Source organism: Fusarium sambucinum, chromosome I (assembly GCF_050947815.1).
Source record: "Fusarium sambucinum isolate potato_lamoka chromosome I, whole genome shotgun sequence".
Lineage (NCBI taxonomy): Eukaryota > Fungi > Ascomycota > Sordariomycetes > Hypocreales > Nectriaceae > Fusarium > Fusarium sambucinum.
In genome coordinates, this window is record NC_139294.1 from 1,366,727 (window position 1) to 1,383,077 (window position 16,351).

At 49.4% G+C, this 16,351-nt stretch overlaps 7 protein-coding genes across 7 annotated transcripts; 3 read left to right on the forward strand and 4 right to left on the reverse strand.

Annotated features, from left to right (window-relative positions):
• Positions 1 to 720: 720 nt before the first annotated feature.
• FSST1_003183 (ribosome biosynthesis protein NOC4) lies at positions 721 to 2,420 on the reverse strand (the record flags this gene model as incomplete). Its single annotated transcript, XM_083229240.1, has 2 exons — positions 721 to 861; positions 927 to 2,420. 2 exons carry the CDS (start codon positions 2,418 to 2,420, stop codon positions 721 to 723), a joined length of 1,635 nt encoding a protein of 544 aa, XP_083086613.1.
• Positions 2,421 to 2,795: 375 nt separating this feature from the next.
• Positions 2,796 to 3,731, forward strand: FSST1_003184 (F1F0 ATP synthase subunit 4; the record flags this gene model as incomplete). The annotated part of the gene is made up of 4 exons (XM_083229241.1): positions 2,796 to 2,826; positions 2,916 to 3,364; positions 3,428 to 3,650; positions 3,706 to 3,731. The coding sequence occupies 4 exons, from the start codon at positions 2,796 to 2,798 to the stop codon at positions 3,729 to 3,731; spliced, it is 729 nt and encodes a 242-aa protein (XP_083086614.1).
• A 646-nt stretch (positions 3,732 to 4,377) lies between these two features.
• On the reverse strand, positions 4,378 to 6,534 carry FSST1_003185 (Man1-Src1p-C-terminal domain-containing protein; the record flags this gene model as incomplete). The annotated part of the gene is made up of 2 exons (XM_083229242.1): positions 4,378 to 4,969; positions 5,075 to 6,534. 2 exons carry the CDS (start codon positions 6,532 to 6,534, stop codon positions 4,378 to 4,380), a joined length of 2,052 nt encoding a protein of 683 aa, XP_083086615.1.
• Positions 6,535 to 7,136: 602 nt separating this feature from the next.
• FSST1_003186 (uncharacterized protein) lies at positions 7,137 to 8,648 on the forward strand (the record flags this gene model as incomplete). Its single annotated transcript, XM_083229243.1, has 2 exons — positions 7,137 to 7,305; positions 7,354 to 8,648. The coding sequence occupies 2 exons, from the start codon at positions 7,137 to 7,139 to the stop codon at positions 8,646 to 8,648; spliced, it is 1,464 nt and encodes a 487-aa protein (XP_083086616.1).
• A 237-nt stretch (positions 8,649 to 8,885) lies between these two features.
• On the reverse strand, positions 8,886 to 10,392 carry FSST1_003187 (nife hydrogenase-like protein; the record flags this gene model as incomplete). Its single annotated transcript, XM_083229244.1, has 3 exons — positions 8,886 to 8,902; positions 8,954 to 9,695; positions 9,745 to 10,392. 3 exons carry the CDS (start codon positions 10,390 to 10,392, stop codon positions 8,886 to 8,888), a joined length of 1,407 nt encoding a protein of 468 aa, XP_083086617.1.
• A 1,504-nt stretch (positions 10,393 to 11,896) lies between these two features.
• FSST1_003188 (acyl-CoA N-acyltransferase) lies at positions 11,897 to 12,520 on the forward strand (the record flags this gene model as incomplete). Its single annotated transcript, XM_083229245.1, has 1 exon — positions 11,897 to 12,520. One exon carries the CDS (start codon positions 11,897 to 11,899, stop codon positions 12,518 to 12,520), a length of 624 nt encoding a protein of 207 aa, XP_083086618.1.
• Positions 12,521 to 13,459: 939 nt separating this feature from the next.
• FSST1_003189 (Zn(II)2Cys6 transcription factor domain-containing protein) lies at positions 13,460 to 16,351 on the reverse strand (the record flags this gene model as incomplete). The annotated part of the gene is made up of 4 exons (XM_083229247.1): positions 13,460 to 14,322; positions 14,409 to 14,871; positions 15,113 to 15,433; positions 15,524 to 16,351. 4 exons carry the CDS (start codon positions 16,349 to 16,351, stop codon positions 13,460 to 13,462), a joined length of 2,475 nt encoding a protein of 824 aa, XP_083086619.1.

A 16,351-nucleotide genomic window follows, 5' to 3' on the forward strand; every position in this document is an offset into this window, starting at 1 on the left:
GGCGTAACCGTCAACTGAAAAAGTTCCCACTCGTATTGCCTGCATCTTGGCTGTTTAAAGTTTTAACAACACAGCTTCGTTGACATCAAGATTCTTTAAGTTAGTGTAATAACTTTCCAGTGTCAGAGTAACGAATTTGAGCTTATATAAATTGCCTTCGTTTTACAAACAGACTTCTAACTGACTCACGTCGGTGTGTCAATATCATTAACGATAAGGAAAATAAAACAAGGAAAAGTTGCATCGTCTCCATACAAAGCAACCAAACTGTACATGGCATGCCATCGAGATTGTGGTCACACACTTATCTCAGGACTTGATCCTGAATATGAGTCTGTTTCTTTAATAAGAAAGGCGTGGTGGCGGAGTGGTCTAACGCGATAGACTAGAAATCTATTCTCTTCGGAGGCGTCTGTTCGAATCAGGCCCACGTCGACTTAACCAAAGTCGGATTCTTCAAGAGTTCAAGTATCTTTTTGCCAAATACTCCAATTACACAGGTCATCACTAACTTGTTACTGGGGAACTCACTTCAGGAATCTAAGGATTAGAACATATCCAACGTGATCAAGGTTTACACGAGCACATATAAAAGACACTCATTCAGGCCCATATTTCATGTTCTTGTAAAACCAGAGGTATCTAAATTCTGAATACTTTTTAGCCCACGGCTTGGTATTAATAACTATCACAAATCCCAAATTCATTCCCACAACAATACTACTGTCCAAAGTCCCACAACTTAACATACAAGTTATCCGGCTCTTCAGCACCCTCATTAGCGAAAAAGACCTTCTTTGGGATGTGGAATTCGGTAACAGGAGCCTTCTTGATCTCCTTTGCGATCTCGGCCTCGAGAAGCTGCCAGGGTAGTTAGCATCATTGCATTGGACAATCATCAAGGGTATGAGCGGTTCCAAACTTACAGTGGCGTATGAGTGATCAAGGAAATCTTCAATGTTGTAAGACTGTTTGGTGAATTGCTCCGAAATGATTTTGGAGATCGTGGCAACGTTGGGGTGGTAATGCGACTGCAGCTGAACAAGCTCCCACAAACAACTCTCAATTGCTTCTGTGTGCATAGGATCTGTCTCGTTGGGGAGGAATGGATCTTTGGCGCCTTGCTCCTCAATGTGCTTCTTCACCTCCGGGTCTTGAATCTGTCGGTGGATCATAAACGTGCATGTTGGGTGACGCTTCAGCAAGTTGTAGATCCAGGGGGTGACAAAAACAATAGCTCCAGGAGGAGCGTTCAATGAGAGACGAGCAAGACGTTTGATGAAACTGGCTACCAGTGCAGCGGGAAGATGTGTCGAGCCAAGGAAGGTGTCGAGAAGACGGAAGAATCGAGATCGATGCTTGGAGTGGAGGATATCGCGATCCAGGAGAGAGTAGAGTTTGGAGTAAAATGATGGGTAGTCAAGGTTGCGCTCCTCGATCAAGTAAAACACACCGGAAAGGGCTAGGAGCGAAGTCGAACCGCCTGCATTGTAGCAGTCTGTCAAGAAATCAGAGAGAAGCTCAGGTTTCGTGAACCAAGGCGCAATCACTGTTGTGAAGATTTCGAGAATCTGCTTTCTTTGCCGCTGCTCCTTGCCATCCATGAGGCTCATCAGAGCAAGCCATGCCTCCTGGCCTTGCTTCTTGTGCTGGTTGATGTTGCGAAGGTTATGGGTCTTCTTCTTGGGCTTGGGAATATAAAAGTCCTCAAGCTGGTCGGCAGACTCAGGGACGCCATCAAGAGCTGACAGAAGTGCAAAGCATCTGTCAAAAAGCTCTGGTGAAGGCTCGCCTTCTTGCTCCTTCACGATATGCTTGACTGCGTCCAATGTGTAGTAACGGATATCATCAAACTGTTCCACGAATTCCTCGACAAAGTCGTTCATCACCTCGCTGTCCTCGCTCTCAATCAGGGAAAGCACGATATCTCGGAGGAAACTTCGAGGGAAAATGTAATCATCCTTTTCGCTGAAAGTTTCACCCTCAGCCTTGAGCGTTCTCATACAAAGTTTCAGGACCGTAGATGCTAGCTCTTTGTCCTTGAGAATGGCAGCTAGAGTCTTCTTGAACTCTCCAAACTGCTTTCTGAGCCAGGCCACAACAACTTGGTCTTTCTCGGAGAGAGTCTTCTTGGTGGCTAGGGAGCCTTGCGCAAGTAACCGTATGAAAATTCGACACAGGGCGAGGGTGGCGGGCATGCTTTCTGAGTCGCCATTCTTGAAGCCATTGGCAGTAGTGAGAAGAACAGTAATGTCATTATAGTTTTTTCGCGACTCCAGAATGCCTTGTTCCATCAGGAGAAATTTGGCGGTGGGATCTTCAGATTCATTGCTTGATACTGATGACCGTCGGCGCTTGGTGGGTTCCTCTTGGATAGAGGACCTCTTGCGCTTGGAGCGCTCAACAGTTGTTTTTGACATGTTCAGATTTGAGACTTTGATTCAAAATGAGATCCTGAAAGTAGAACTGTGGGTTAAAAGAGGTGAGAACGTCGCGATGAACCGGAAGTCTACAGAAAAAGTAGATTATTTGAGACGATTAATGGTCAAAATATTGATACTTCTCTCATCTAAGTTATGAAAAGGGAAATCTTCAAAATCTTTAGATGTTGAAATTTTGACCAATCAAGTTTAAGCACCCACCACACGGCAAAATCCCGGCGCTCCAGATCTGCTCGATCAATCAAAGTCACGTGTTTTTGATTGTTGCCGAGCTAGCGCGATAAAACCTCAACCTCACTTCCAGCTCTCCGATCAACGACAAGCCCCGATACCCCCATCACGAACTATCCCACAATGGCGTCACGCTTGGCACGAAGCGCCGTCGGTACGTCGAGAAATCCCGAATTCCTCGATTCGAAGCCAATTCGACCCCAATTGGCGAGCCTTTGACTCCCACTGACACTCGATACGTAGGCGCTCCCCTCCTCCGACCCGTCCTCGCCCGCCGAGCTGCCCCTGCCTTCTCCGTTGCCGCTGCGCGATACAACAGCAATGTTCCCGCCGAGGACCCCAAGAAGAAGGCTCAGAGCATCATCGACGCTCTTCCCGGTAACAGCCTTCTCAGCAAGAGCGCCATCCTCAGCTCCGCCGCCGCTCTCTCCATCTACGGCATCTCCAGCGAGTACTACGTCATGAACGAGGAGACCATCATCGCCATCTCCCTTCTTTCCGTCTGGACTGCTCTGATCAAGTACGGTGGTCCTGCCTACAAGGAGTGGGCCGAGGCGCAGAACAACAAGATCAAGAACATCCTCAACAGCGCCCGTGCCGACCACACCGAGGCTGTCAAGGGCCGTATTGAGGATGTCAAGCAGATGGGCAGCGTTGTTGAGATCACCAAGAACCTGTTCGAGGTTTCCAAGGTAAATTCTAAATGTCAGATGGATATAAAAAAGGGTTATGGCTGATTACGGTCGTTTTTGTAGGAGACTGCCAAGCTTGAGTCTGAGGCTTTCGACCTTGAGCAAAAGACTGCTCTGGCTGCTGAGGCCAAGGCCGTCCTTGAGTCCTGGGTCCGATACGAGGGCCAGGTTAAGCAGCGCCAGCAGAAGGAGCTTGCTCAGTCCATTATCGCCAAGGTTCAGAAGGAGCTCGAGAACCCCAAGGTCCTTCAGCAGATCCTCCAGCAGAGTGTTGCTGACGTTGAGAGTATGTGCCACCGATCGAGGCCAAAACCATTGACATGACTAACACAAATTTGCAGAGATCGTTGCCTCCAAGGCCCAATAGATAATTACATGCCGCTAGAGTCTCGATCACCGGATTCCACGGTTTTTCTTTGTACCCCCCTTGTGTCATAACAACACCTGTGCATTAGCCGAATCAATCAAGACCCTAGTTACTTCACTGCCGGATAGCTGTTGTCTGTGAGATTTTCGAGATTTGGGTCCATTGTGTTCAAATGGGTTTATCGGAGCTGTAAATTGCTCGTCGGGAAAGGTCGGGATCTCCGACATCGCCCATTCTCGGCGGATCGCAAAATAACAAAAAAACACATCTTCAACACAACGACGTCAGTTTTCATGTTTAAATGACTGGAGTGATTATTGCATGCCGTCACTCAACGAAACGGGTCATATATGCATTGAGTTTATCAACGGCCAACTTTTTGCGTGCTGAGTTTTTCGATATCCTTGTATCTCAATCATGGCTTATCTTAGACTTATGTCTGATAGAAAATTCTCATGCATTTGTTTGTACACGGATAATTGTACATTTGAATAGACTGAAATTCGCAACGCCTTCCCTCCCCAGAGCATCTGCTCCATTGCTCCGTTTACCCATTACCCAAAACAGTCTCCATTATAAACTAATAGGAAATGGTGATAACAGAATACAACAAGAGTGAATACTCAAGATACATTAAATGTGAATATTAGTAAAGGGGCCTTGGTTCGTGCCATTTTTTCACCTCGGGCGTAACCTTTGATGCCTCCGGAGAGTCTGTATGTAAATCGGGACCAAGGGATACCCGGCCAGTTCGTCGCCTTCTCGCCCCTTCGCCAGCGACAGGGCCAATCCATTCCCAAGCACGGCCAACCTCGCCGCTTCTACCCTCACGTTGGCTGGTTCGAACATTGCTGTTTTGCTCGACCACAGCTCGGACCCGTTGCCAGATGCGTTCTCGTTCTGACAATGAGTGAATAGTTCGAAGAACGTCATCTCTCAAGTTTGGCAAAAACAGCCAAGGGTCGTCAATACCCTCTTCGCCGAGCTCCTTCTGGTTGGCAAGTCTTCCTAGGACGGTGTCGACCAGAGCAGGAACTTGAGCCTTTGTAGCTACATGCTTACGGTACCGGGCCCGCATGTAGAAGATACCCAAGACGGCAGAGATTAAAAGTCCAATTGTGAGTCGATATCTTGCCAGGCTGAGTCGGACCGATCGCTTGAGCGCGCAGGTGAGCGGAAGGCGAGCGAGAGACGTGGACGATAGCTGTCGATCTGGAAGATCGGGGGAATCGGACGATCTGTAGGGTCGATAGTGGATCTGGTTAGTTTATGGTCAGAAACAGTTGAAGCAATAAAATGTTGTCGAGGTTTGGTTTGTTGGGGATCAAGTAAAAATGACTTACGGTGCTGTCCCGATGATTTCAACCTCCTCTCTAGTCGCAACCTCGCCAATGGCCTCTGCCCAGAGTTCATCAAATTCCTCCTCAGTGAGCCTTTGAGAGCGCTTGCGGCTGACAGTCTGCTTAAGTTCATGTTCAGCAATGGCAGGGGAGTCTTGCTTTTCACCATCCTCGGTGACAAGCTCTCCGCACTCATACTGGGCACGTCGTTCTCTGAGCTCTTCGATGGCCTTGTCGGCTACAGCCTTGACGCGCCTTGCCTTCTCGCCATCTGGCTCACATGTGGGTGGGACGGGAACAAGACCACCAAGAGACAAAGGATGGGGCTTGAGAAGGAAGCCATTCTCACAACGGACTGAGTAGTCCCCATAGCAGTAGGCGTGTGATGGGCAAGGTTCGCACTGAGGCTCAACAAAAGGCAAAAGAGCGTCTGGAATAGGAACATCAGGTGAGATAAGCGATTTTGCTTGTCCACCAACCTCGCAGTAACCCACAGCTATCTTCTCCTGGCGATACCAAGCAAGGTATGCTCCGAAAAGGGACAGGAAGAGGACCAAGAGAGGGGCCTTGAAGCCACCTTTTCGTGAAACTTGACTTGTAGGCTTGCGTGGCTCGGCAGCCATCTCACCTCGGCTTGCGGCTTCCTCGAGCTCCAGTTGTTCGTTGGGCGTGAACTCCTCGCCAGCCTCAACCATATCCGGGGTTGGCTGACGGTATATAGGGGTCTGAGGTTCGTGAACCTGCTGATAGTCGTCATTGTAAGTGCTTGTTCGAAGCTGTGATGATGACTTGACACTTCTGATAGAATCCCTTTCAGCTGTGCGACGGCGGTTGGTGGGCGTCTTGTGTTGAGCTGGAGAGCTTCCACTTTGGAAAGGGTTGTCGTATGTGAAAACACTTTCTTCGTGGTCGGGTAGTATGGTTTCTTCCTCCACTTCTTCCTCCTCATCCTCCTCCTCTTCTTCGGATGATTCTTGCTTGATCTGTGGCGTTAAGTCCCTCCGTGGCTGACGTACAGAGCGAGGCGCCTCATAATAGTCAGGCTCGTCAGTATGCGAAAGCGCGCGGCTTACTGATCGGGTGCTGCGCTTTGTGGGGCTTCTAGACGCAGGAGTCGCAAGAACATCATGCTCAGTCTTAATGCGGCTTGATGTTTTGCGAGGGGACTTTGATCGCTTCTTGATTGTTGATGGAGGGGCCAGATCATAATCGTCCCAAAGGCCGTTATCTTCAGGACTGCCAGCGTTCACGATACCCATGCTGGACCTCTTGGCGCGTGCGCGCTGGGCCCGGAGCTTAGGGGCTTGTGGCAGGACATGTTCCTCAACCAGGTCAACGAGTTGGGACTTTTTCGCAGTAGTAGGGTACTCGACGTTGTGTGTAACAAGAATTGATCGAAGGCGTGGTACAGTGACAGAGCGCGGGTCAAAGCCCTCTTCGAGATAATCATCGATATCGGCCATGATGACTGATTTGACTTAACGAAAAGAAGAATGGTAAAGTTTAAATGGTGCGTAGGCCGCAGGTTAGGGGACCGCCCACGTTTTGTATGTTCGATCTTCAAATCTGAGGTCGGAAGGGTTTCAAAAGAACAACAAGGAGTGTAGGCAACCACTCTTAAGCCTACAATGGTGATAAAGAAGGTTGTCGCCACAAGGGAAACAAATAAATCTCCTTTTTCACAAAGAGACTGAAAAATAGGCAGAAAATCTGCAGTGGTGGGGTGATGGATCGTGAAAGAACTGCTGGTCTCTGGATAGACAAGCGAATTGTTGATGACGGGCGCGGGTGAGACCCTTGACGCAATGACAATTGATAGCGCGGTTGTCTGTGGCAACTCAAATCAGGTTCGCGACCACCCTGTCACTTGACCCGCTCAAGATCATCGCACCGCCACATGCTGTAGCCACACCGTGCCACTTTCGTCGTCGAGCTATCGAACGTTTGAGGGACGATTTGCTACAAGAGATATGGAGCTTCACATGTCTTTTGCTGGATTGTAAGTCGAGCTGCAATTGCCTCAACTCAATTGTTCGGATATAGAAAATATCGCTATCAAGGAACAATGTTGGCTCGTCGATCAGCTTTAGCCAAGACAGGCTTTGTCTGTCGAACCTGTGCTCGTCAATATCAGTCTCAACTTCGACGGGCTTCAACTTCTACGCAGGACAATATTTATGATGTTGTATGTGTTGGTGGCGGACCGGCAGGTCTGAGCCTATTGACTGCTCTCCGTAAGTTCTTGACCTCTAATAATTAATTGGCGTCTTTAACACTAGTAGGTGCCAATCCTATAACTGCCGGTCTTCGAGTTGCCCTCATTGAAGCTCAGGATCTCTCCAAGATCTCCTCCTTCTCACTCCCTTCGACCCAATTCTCCAACAGATGCAGCTCTCTCACTCCTGCGTCGGCTCAGTATCTCAACAAGATCGGCGCATGGCGACATTTGCAACGTGATCGGGTTCAGGATTACCAGGAGATGCAAGTATGGGATGGAGTCACTGGTGCTCGAATCGAATTCGACTGGCCACCCAGCACGACTGGAGATAAAACAATCGCCTACATGACAGAGAATCTCAACTTGACATCCGGACTACTCAAAAGATTGCACGAACTTGGTGGAGTGGACATTTTCGATAAAACCAAGGTCGAGGGCATCGATCTAGGCAAGGAAACCGAAGACTTGGATCTGAGTGAATGGCCGATTGTACAGCTCTCGAATGGCCAATCTCTGGCAGCACGTCTGCTTGTTGGTGCCGACGGAGCGAACAGTCCCGTGCGTACCTTTGCCGGCATCAACAGCCGCGGCTGGGACTACGGCAGGCACGGCGTTGTCGCAACTCTGGAGCTTGAAGGCGAGGGTTGGGGTGGCCAGTTCAACAAGATTGCCTATCAGCGATTCTTGCCTACTGGACCTGTTGCGATGTTGCCCATGCCTGGCAAATATGCTACTTTGGTCTGGTCTACCACCCCAGAGAAGGCTGCCCTCCTCAAAAGCCTTAGCCCCAAAGACTTCATTGCCATGGTCAATGCTGCTTTCCGACTGAGCCCTGTCGATATTGGCTTTATGCACACTCAGCAAGGCAGTCAGGAAGAAGAGTTATCATGGCGCCTACAACACACAAGCTTCAACGCAGAGGCTCTACCGCAGACTGTTGTTGGTGTGCAGGAAGGCAGCATTGCGTCCTTCCCCCTGAAGCTGCGACATGCCGACACATATACCGGTGAACGTGTTGCACTCGTTGGCGATGCCGCTCATACTATTCATCCATTGGCAGGTCAAGGTTTGAACCAAGGTCAAGGAGATGCCCAGAGTCTGGTCAACACCATCGAGTTTGCTGTCTCTCACGGTCAGGATCTTGGTGCTCAACTATCTCTTGAGTCCTACAACAGCGAGCGATACGCAGCCAACCACATCATTCTCAATGTTTGTGATAAGCTTCACAAGCTCTACTCTGTCGAGAGTGGCCCCCTGGTGCCGCTGCGTTCAGTTGGCCTAAGAGCTGTCAACGCCCTTGGCCCCCTGAAGAACTTCTTCATGGAGCAAGCCTCTGGTACCGGCACCAAAATCTTGTAAAGTCTACACATGTATACTCTTATCTTGTAACACTAAATGTACATAATCACTCTGGACGAAATCGGAGCCAAAAATGGAACTCAAGATGATTCATTGCTAAATTTCAACAAGCATCACCTCTGCATAGCTTCTCGCTCGAGCACACGACGTTGTGGGAGTATTTACCGTGGTCTCCCTATCAGCTATGATTACAAACAAAAGGAACCCATTCTAATCTTCTTTCTTTTCCAAATTGCTTTACCTATCAACCTCACCTGTGAAATGTCAGCATGAATTAATAAAATTTTCTGAAAGGAAAAACTTACCGAACACCAGATCCATAGTACCAATGACCGCCACAGCATCGGCCAACAAGTGACCCTTGGAAACGTGATCAAATCCACCCAAGTGAGCGAAACCGGGAGCACGAATGTGGCATCGGTAAGGTCGCTCACTGCCGTCGGAAACGACGTAAACACCCATCTCACCCTTAGGGGCCTCAATAGCGGAGTAGGTCTCGCCAGGAGGGACGGCGTAACCCTTGGTGTAGAGAAGGAAGTGGTGAATGAGGGCCTCCATGTTCTCCTTCATGGCGGTTCGTGGGGGAGGAGAAACCTTGTAGTCCTCGACACGGACGGGACCACCAGGCATCTTGTTGAGACACTGATGAATAATGCGGAGAGATTGGCGGAACTCCTCCATTCGGCAGAGGTAACGGTCGTAGCAGTCACCGTTGGTTCCAACGGGAACATCGAACTCGACCTGGTCGTAGGCATCGTAAGGCTGGTTCTTGCGGACGTCGAAAGGAACACCAGAACCTCGGAGCATGACACCAGTGAAGGAAAGGTTCAGAGCCTCAGAGGCAGGAACAACACCAACACCTCTCAATCGCTCAATCCAGATACGGTTGTCAGTCAACATCTCCTCGGTCTCGTCGATTCGGTCGCCGAATTGGGTAGCCCACTGGTAAATGTCGTCGAGAAGACCAACGGGGATATCCTGGTGAACACCACCGGGTCGGACGTAGGCGGCGTGGAGACGGGCACCGGAAACACGCTCGTAGAATTCCTACGCTTGTCAGTCATCGCTATCTTCCAATTGACCATCGTCCACCTACCATAAGCTTCTCACGCTCCTCGAAACCCCACAGGAAAGGTGTCAAAGCACCAACATCCATAGCGTGTGAAAGAACGGACATCAGATGGTTGAGAATACGAGTGATCTCGCCGAACAGAGTTCGGATCCACTTGGCTCGCTCGGGAATCTCGACGTTGAGTAGCTTCTCGACGGCCAGAGAGAAGCACTGCTCGTTGGTCATCATGGAGACATAGTCGAGTCGGTCGAAGTAAGGCAGGGCCTGGAGATATGTCTTGTACTCGATCAACTTCTCGGTACCTCGGTGGAGCAGACCGACGTGAGGGTCGGCTCGGACGATCTCTTCACCACTGAGCTCGAGAATCAGACGCAACACACCGTGAGCGGCGGGATGCTGGGGACCAAAGTTAACAGTGTAGTGTCGAACCTTTCGGTCTGAAACTGAGTTCTCGCGCGACTTTCGGGTTCCGGGAGTTCGGGGCTTGGACAGGCCGTAGGCGTCCTGGGCGGTGGTGAAATCTTCGTCAACGGGCACAAGTCTGGTGCCAACGGTCTCGACAGGAGCGGCGTTTCTTCGCAGGCAAGTCGTCGAAAAAGGGCGGGCGGCGAATGTTGCTGGCCGCATGCACAGGCTCTTAACGCCTCGGCTGGCGAGTCGGAGAGCAGCCATTGTGTAGTGTGAGCAGAGAGGGAGCGGCCGTAAGTGCGACAGGATGTATAGAGTCTCCCAAGAGGGCCTCTGGCTCGAGGTCAATGGCAAGTTGATGGAGGGGAATTCGCCTTCGTGATAGTGGCCGTCATCTCCCGCGGTCCGGGGATCGTTGAAACCTGGGAGCTTTGTTCTTGGTGGTGGGTCGGACTATCATTGTTGCGAACAAGAGAGCCAATCATAGCTCGACCATTACTCGTTGATTTTATACTATCAAGTGGCATCTCGTTACAATTGCATCACATAATTCGGCTATGAGTTGCTGATGATAGTGGAATATCACCCGAATTAAAAAAGAAAGACCGATCTCTTATGTAGCTCCATGAATTGTGTATTTCTAGCACTTGTACGTTCTTTGGAATCCCAGCCTCGCAAATTTCGACTTTCAGCAGTATTGAATGCATTGATTCCATTCAAAAGTCCAAGTCGTCATCCATCTTCAAATTCGAGACCATAAATTCCGAAATTGCCACGAACTACCGTCTTTTTTAGCTAATCAATATAAATAAAACTCGTTGACTTGATTGGATGAAGAAACTATTTGTTCTTTCTAATACGAATATAAGCCAAGACTAACCCTCATACATCTATATACACAAATCCACATCATCCACGTGTATTTCTATCGCATATAAATCAGGACAATCACTTTTATTTTTAATAATATTAGAAACACATATACAATGGTACAATTGCATATTCCGTGGTGTATCTACATCGTGGCTCACAAGCATGCTTTCGATGTCAAGTCTAGCATGAACTGGTAAGTTGACCTTCCACTACTAAGTCACAATATAGAGCACCTTCCAAGGCCATCAGATTATCTGAAAAGTTGGCCGCTGGAGGCATAAGAGACAGGTAGTGAGTCAGTTTTCGCTATTTGGCTCTACTCTTGGTTTGTTTATTTTTATAGCCTAAAAGGCCGACGTTTCTGCTACTCACTAGGCCATCTCAATATTTACTAATAAGAGCACATACATAATAGAGCAGCTGCTTGGCTGTCAATATAGAAATGATTAAACTCTGTGGTTTGCTCAGCTTTATACGCATCGATTGATACTCGGCTCTCATGGGGGCGGACCCCCAGTAAGCAACAAGCCGTGAAACCGCTTATCGAGCCATGCCAGTTACGTCGAGGGACTTTTGTTTCAACAATCCTATACGAAGACTCCCCTTGTCTTTCGTGAGTCACGAATCGCATTGATTCGCAACTGTCAAAATTATACTCAAGTCATACGCTGGGCTTCGTGACTCCTTTCTTGACTCACCTCCTAACCTCTGAAAGCATAAGAGACGACATTAGGTAGGTGTCGTTTGGATCAGATTTCTTGGGCTGTTTGTTTCTACATCACGAAGAGTAAGGCTAACTTTTCTGTTACCTACTAGAGTCAGTACTGGTACTCACAATCAACTCCGCGAAGAGCACATATTCTTCGCGTCTACCACACATTCAACCGAACTCACCATGGCTGAGCCTACTAAGTTAATCTCGCCTTCACCACCCAGCGAAGAACCGGGTACTCTGCTTGTGGAAACCGAACGTCTTATCATACGACGATACCATCTCTCAGATGCACATGTTCTAGCGAGTGCGGCCAACAACAAAGCCATTGCTGCCAACTTACGCAACACATTCCCATCACCGTATACTCTCGAAAATGCTCAGAACTTTCTTGTCAACATGGCCTGCAAGCCTGACGGAACATCTTATCCGTATCACAACGGTATCTTTCTCAAACCCAGCACAGCCGAAAACCCATCGAAGGAGCCCCTCTTCATCGGCGCTATAGGCGCAATGCCCAAAAACGATATGTACTTTCGTACATGGGAGATAGGCTACTGGCTGGCTGAGCCGGCTTGGGGTAAAGGCTATATGCCAGAGGCTGCAAAGGCATTCATACGGTGGTGCTTTCAGACGTGGCCCGACTTGAACAGAATTGAGGCAGTGGTCAAAAGCTCAAATGTTGCGGGTCTGGCTACAATCAAAAAGTTGGGTTTCATATATGAAGGCACAAGAAGAGGTGCAATTTCCAAGAACGGTGAGATCTTGGATGAAGTCCAGTTTGGATTTCTGAGAAGCGAATTGTAAAGATACGGATGCCCTCTATAGCAGAAAGTTGGCCTCCTAAGTCTTAGAGTACATATTGAGAAGGCTCGGGCTTCGGTTTAAAAATCAGAAAATACAAGCTGAATGAATTAAGCTGGGAGACTCATGAGAATACACTAGTCTAGTAAAGCACAGTCCCGAGTTATTAAGTAAGTTATATTTATTATGTTAACCATTACTGTATACTAGCTTAGATTGCAGCCAAACTCCCTTAAGCAAGACTGGACCGTGTAGTTGCCAATTCATGATACTACCGGTAGTCGGTTGGTCACCGCCACTTGGGTATCCAATCGCAGTCTTGATCGGTAAAGCTCAACTAGAGCCATAGCCTGGTATTCCGCGGGTAACAAGAGCATCATCCGCCATCCAGTCTGTAGGGAAGTCAAGTGGCGCAAAGCAAAGTATACTCGCGGTACCACTGAAGTCTTGCATTAGCTTCTTGTGTTTCGTCTTTCCTGTGCCCACCCTCGCCGTGTTGGCTTCTACCAGTCCGTTCCATGATGCCGATTTCTATATTTCTTCTTCTCCCTCACTGCCTGACTGCAGGAGCATTAAGGTATACACTTCGACCATAGTGGTCATTGTTTTTTGCAAACGCCTCGGCCACACTGTAGTGTAGGCCATGATGAACAAAGGGGAAGTAAGGGTAAAGACAATGCCTCGCCATCCCATCCCAATCCATTGGGAAAGAAAAAAAACGCCTTTAACGCAAAAGCCAAAAATGAACTTTTAATGAACCCTCGCCATGCCTTAGATGCAACAAATAACAGCCCGCTTTATTGAGAAACAGTGCTTTTTTTTAAAACGAAAGGGAAACGCATGACCACAAGATCATGTTGGGTTGATAACAAAAGAAAAATGGCTGCAGCCGTGAATTGTATAGGATAAATCGAAAGGCTCATCCAGAATACCAAAAGTTGATTAATTTCTCCGAGCGATATTGACACCTGGATTGACGAATGCTCTATGTGCGATGTCGCAGAACCGGCGAACCACATTGGTCGTACCTCCTGTCACTTGTGACTCGTCGAAGATAAATTTGGATGCAACCGCAAGCCTATTCTTGGGGTCGCTCTCGTCAACGTGCTGAGGAGCGTTGTTGTACGCAGAATCGAAGTGGGGTGAAAGCTCTCGAACAACAGCAATAGAGTAGAGGACATCACGGTTCTCGCGACCATCGAGCAGGTAGCGCATCCTTGCAAGCATATCCTCCCTCACCTTGACAGCAGCAAGACCAGTGGGGTTGTCGCGCATCCGTACAAACTCGGCCAAGCTATACCAGAAGTCGAATTGACGGGTGCGAGAACTGTCAGGATGCTGCACAGGTGAACAAAGAGGGTTGGAAGGCAGATAGTCCCCACATAGTAGTGCCTCGACAACTCGAACGCGGTTTTGGGCCTCCTTGGCATCGTTCTCAGCCGGCAGACCAGGGTTGACAACAGTTGTAGGGGCTTCGTAGGCAGATCGCGCAAGCTCCCATACGAGGCGCGTCTCAAGAATACCCGAGTAAGCCATTTGCGAATGATCGTTGACCTTGACAGCCTCCAGGGTTTTGAGAAAGCTTGCTAGCAGATCCACCAAATAAAGGTTTCGAGGAAGTGACATCTTTCCATTTTCCATAAAAAAGTACCATGTGGTTTCGAAGAAAGAACTGAGACCATGTGCGTACATCTCATGGTAGACCTTTGTGATCTCGTTGAGCATCTCCTCAGGATGAGGACCGGTCTGGGGCGGCGGAACTTGGCCCAAGAGTTTGATAATCTCATCGATATTCATTTTGTTGGCTGTCAAAAACACGCGTAAGCAGATGTTCTCAATAGCAGCGCAGCAAACGACGAACAAGGGTAAAATCAATAATAAGGGGCGCCACCTCTTAGGTTTTGGTTGTCAGCAAGAGGCCTATGGTCAACCGCTCTTGAGCTTTCGGGATTGTGGAGGGCTGGGTCGATAGCGGCAGCCGAGTACTCGTATGTTGGCTCGGACTTGATAGGAGGAGAGGCCACGTTGGAGAAGCTGGAATCGTAGCTAAGCGAGGTGATGGATGGGTTGGGGCTTGCAGTTGTTGCGTGAGCTGTTGCGTACGAGCTAGGGAGCATCGACGGCTGGCTACCGTATGAGTTGGTAGGTCGAGCGGTGAGAACAGGGTTGGGCGCTATGGAGGAAGGAATGCTCGAAGGCACGGAGCTAGGGACTGTAGGAGGAGTCCTCTGGCTAGGTGCCGGTTGAATGTTAGAAGGCTGCCCGCCTGCTTGCTGCCGAAAGATTGGATCGTAACCCAAACACTCGCGCTTTGACTTCTTGCAGTTATTGCAAGTTGGGTGTGTCTCGTCGCACTAAAAGAAGATGTTAGAGCTATGTTGGGCGGGGTACTTATATCTCCACTAGAAGAAATAGGCCAGAAATGGAGAGGGGGTTGTGCAGTGCAGCTGGCTGCGAGGTACAGTACGCGCGACCAATAGTAAGCTTAACTGAGCTCTCAGAACTCTGAGAAACTTCAAGCTTTAGGTCGGGTTCATTTGCTGAGGCGACAAGCAAATTTGTATGCATGTGGTTGCAGATACAGAGAGGCATTACGAGGGAAATCAGGAGCTGCGCAGCACTACGCGAACCTGAGTGTTGCTCGCTTCGCTTGTAGCTTCTGCCAAACGAGAAATCTGCAGAAAGCCGCAAACATGATACACCATGTCGATCTGGGCGACCTAATTCCGGCTCTCCAGCTCTGGCGCGTACTTGCAGTCCTTTTCTCCCCAAGTTTATCCTCTCATAGCATCGCTTTCCATTGCGCACGTTGAAACCACAAGCCGCACGAGGGATGAAGAGTACGAAATCACGGCTTACCTTGATTCGGCGTTTTCTGCAAGTCAGACAACCTGTCTTTGTCCGACGTTTGATCTCCTACACTCTCGGTCAGCCCTGGTTCCCTTTGTCATGCCCGCCATTGGCTAGGATTGCAATCGAAGATGTCCTTCTAAACTTTTTACACACCTTCTTTGGCCCCCTGCCCATAAGACGGGGATCATGGGGAATAGCGTAACGAGCCATAGGATCAGAAAGTCCGTAACCTGGAGCCATGGGCATACCCTGATGCTGATAGTACTGTACACCGCCTGGCACTTGGGCCATAGGCATGTTCATCGGCATGCCCTGTGGACTCGACACAGGCGGTCCATGTGGGTTTTCAATCGTCCTCATGCTAGGCAGGGACATGTTGCTACCGATAGGCATAGGACTGGGTCGGTACGCCTCAGCCGGTTGACTCGTCACCGCAGGATAAGAGCCATATTGGGCAGTTGTTACACCGACCGATGGCGCATAATGTGTCGAAGACCCATGGTAGCTAACATGCTGGCCATGAGGCATTCCCGGATGTTGGTTAGACATTTCCGAATTAGACGCAGGTATTGTCGAGGCAGCCTCGGGAGCTCTGCTGTCACCGTTCTGTTGGGCGACCGCGGGCGGAGCGGTAGAGGCAGCTGGAGCTGGAGCTGGCGTAGACGTCGGCGCAGAAGACACTGCGGGAAGTTCGGGCTCTGCGGGAACGGGTGCGGAGGTGGAAACCGCAGCGGTCGTCGAGGTGGTCGGACGGTCCGCTGCTGTGAACGGTACCGAGGCAATCGAGGTGATGGGCGGGAGAGTCGTGTCGGAAGGAGCTGAAGCTGTATTGGCGGATCTGGTGCTCGCGGCGTGAGTTGTGGGAGCGGTGACAGATGCGACAATGGGAGCTAGAGAAGGAGAGTTTGATGTCAGAACAGAAGAAGCTGGAGGATTATTGGGAGAGTCGCCGTGACTCTGCCCATGGTCGTCTTGAGCCAT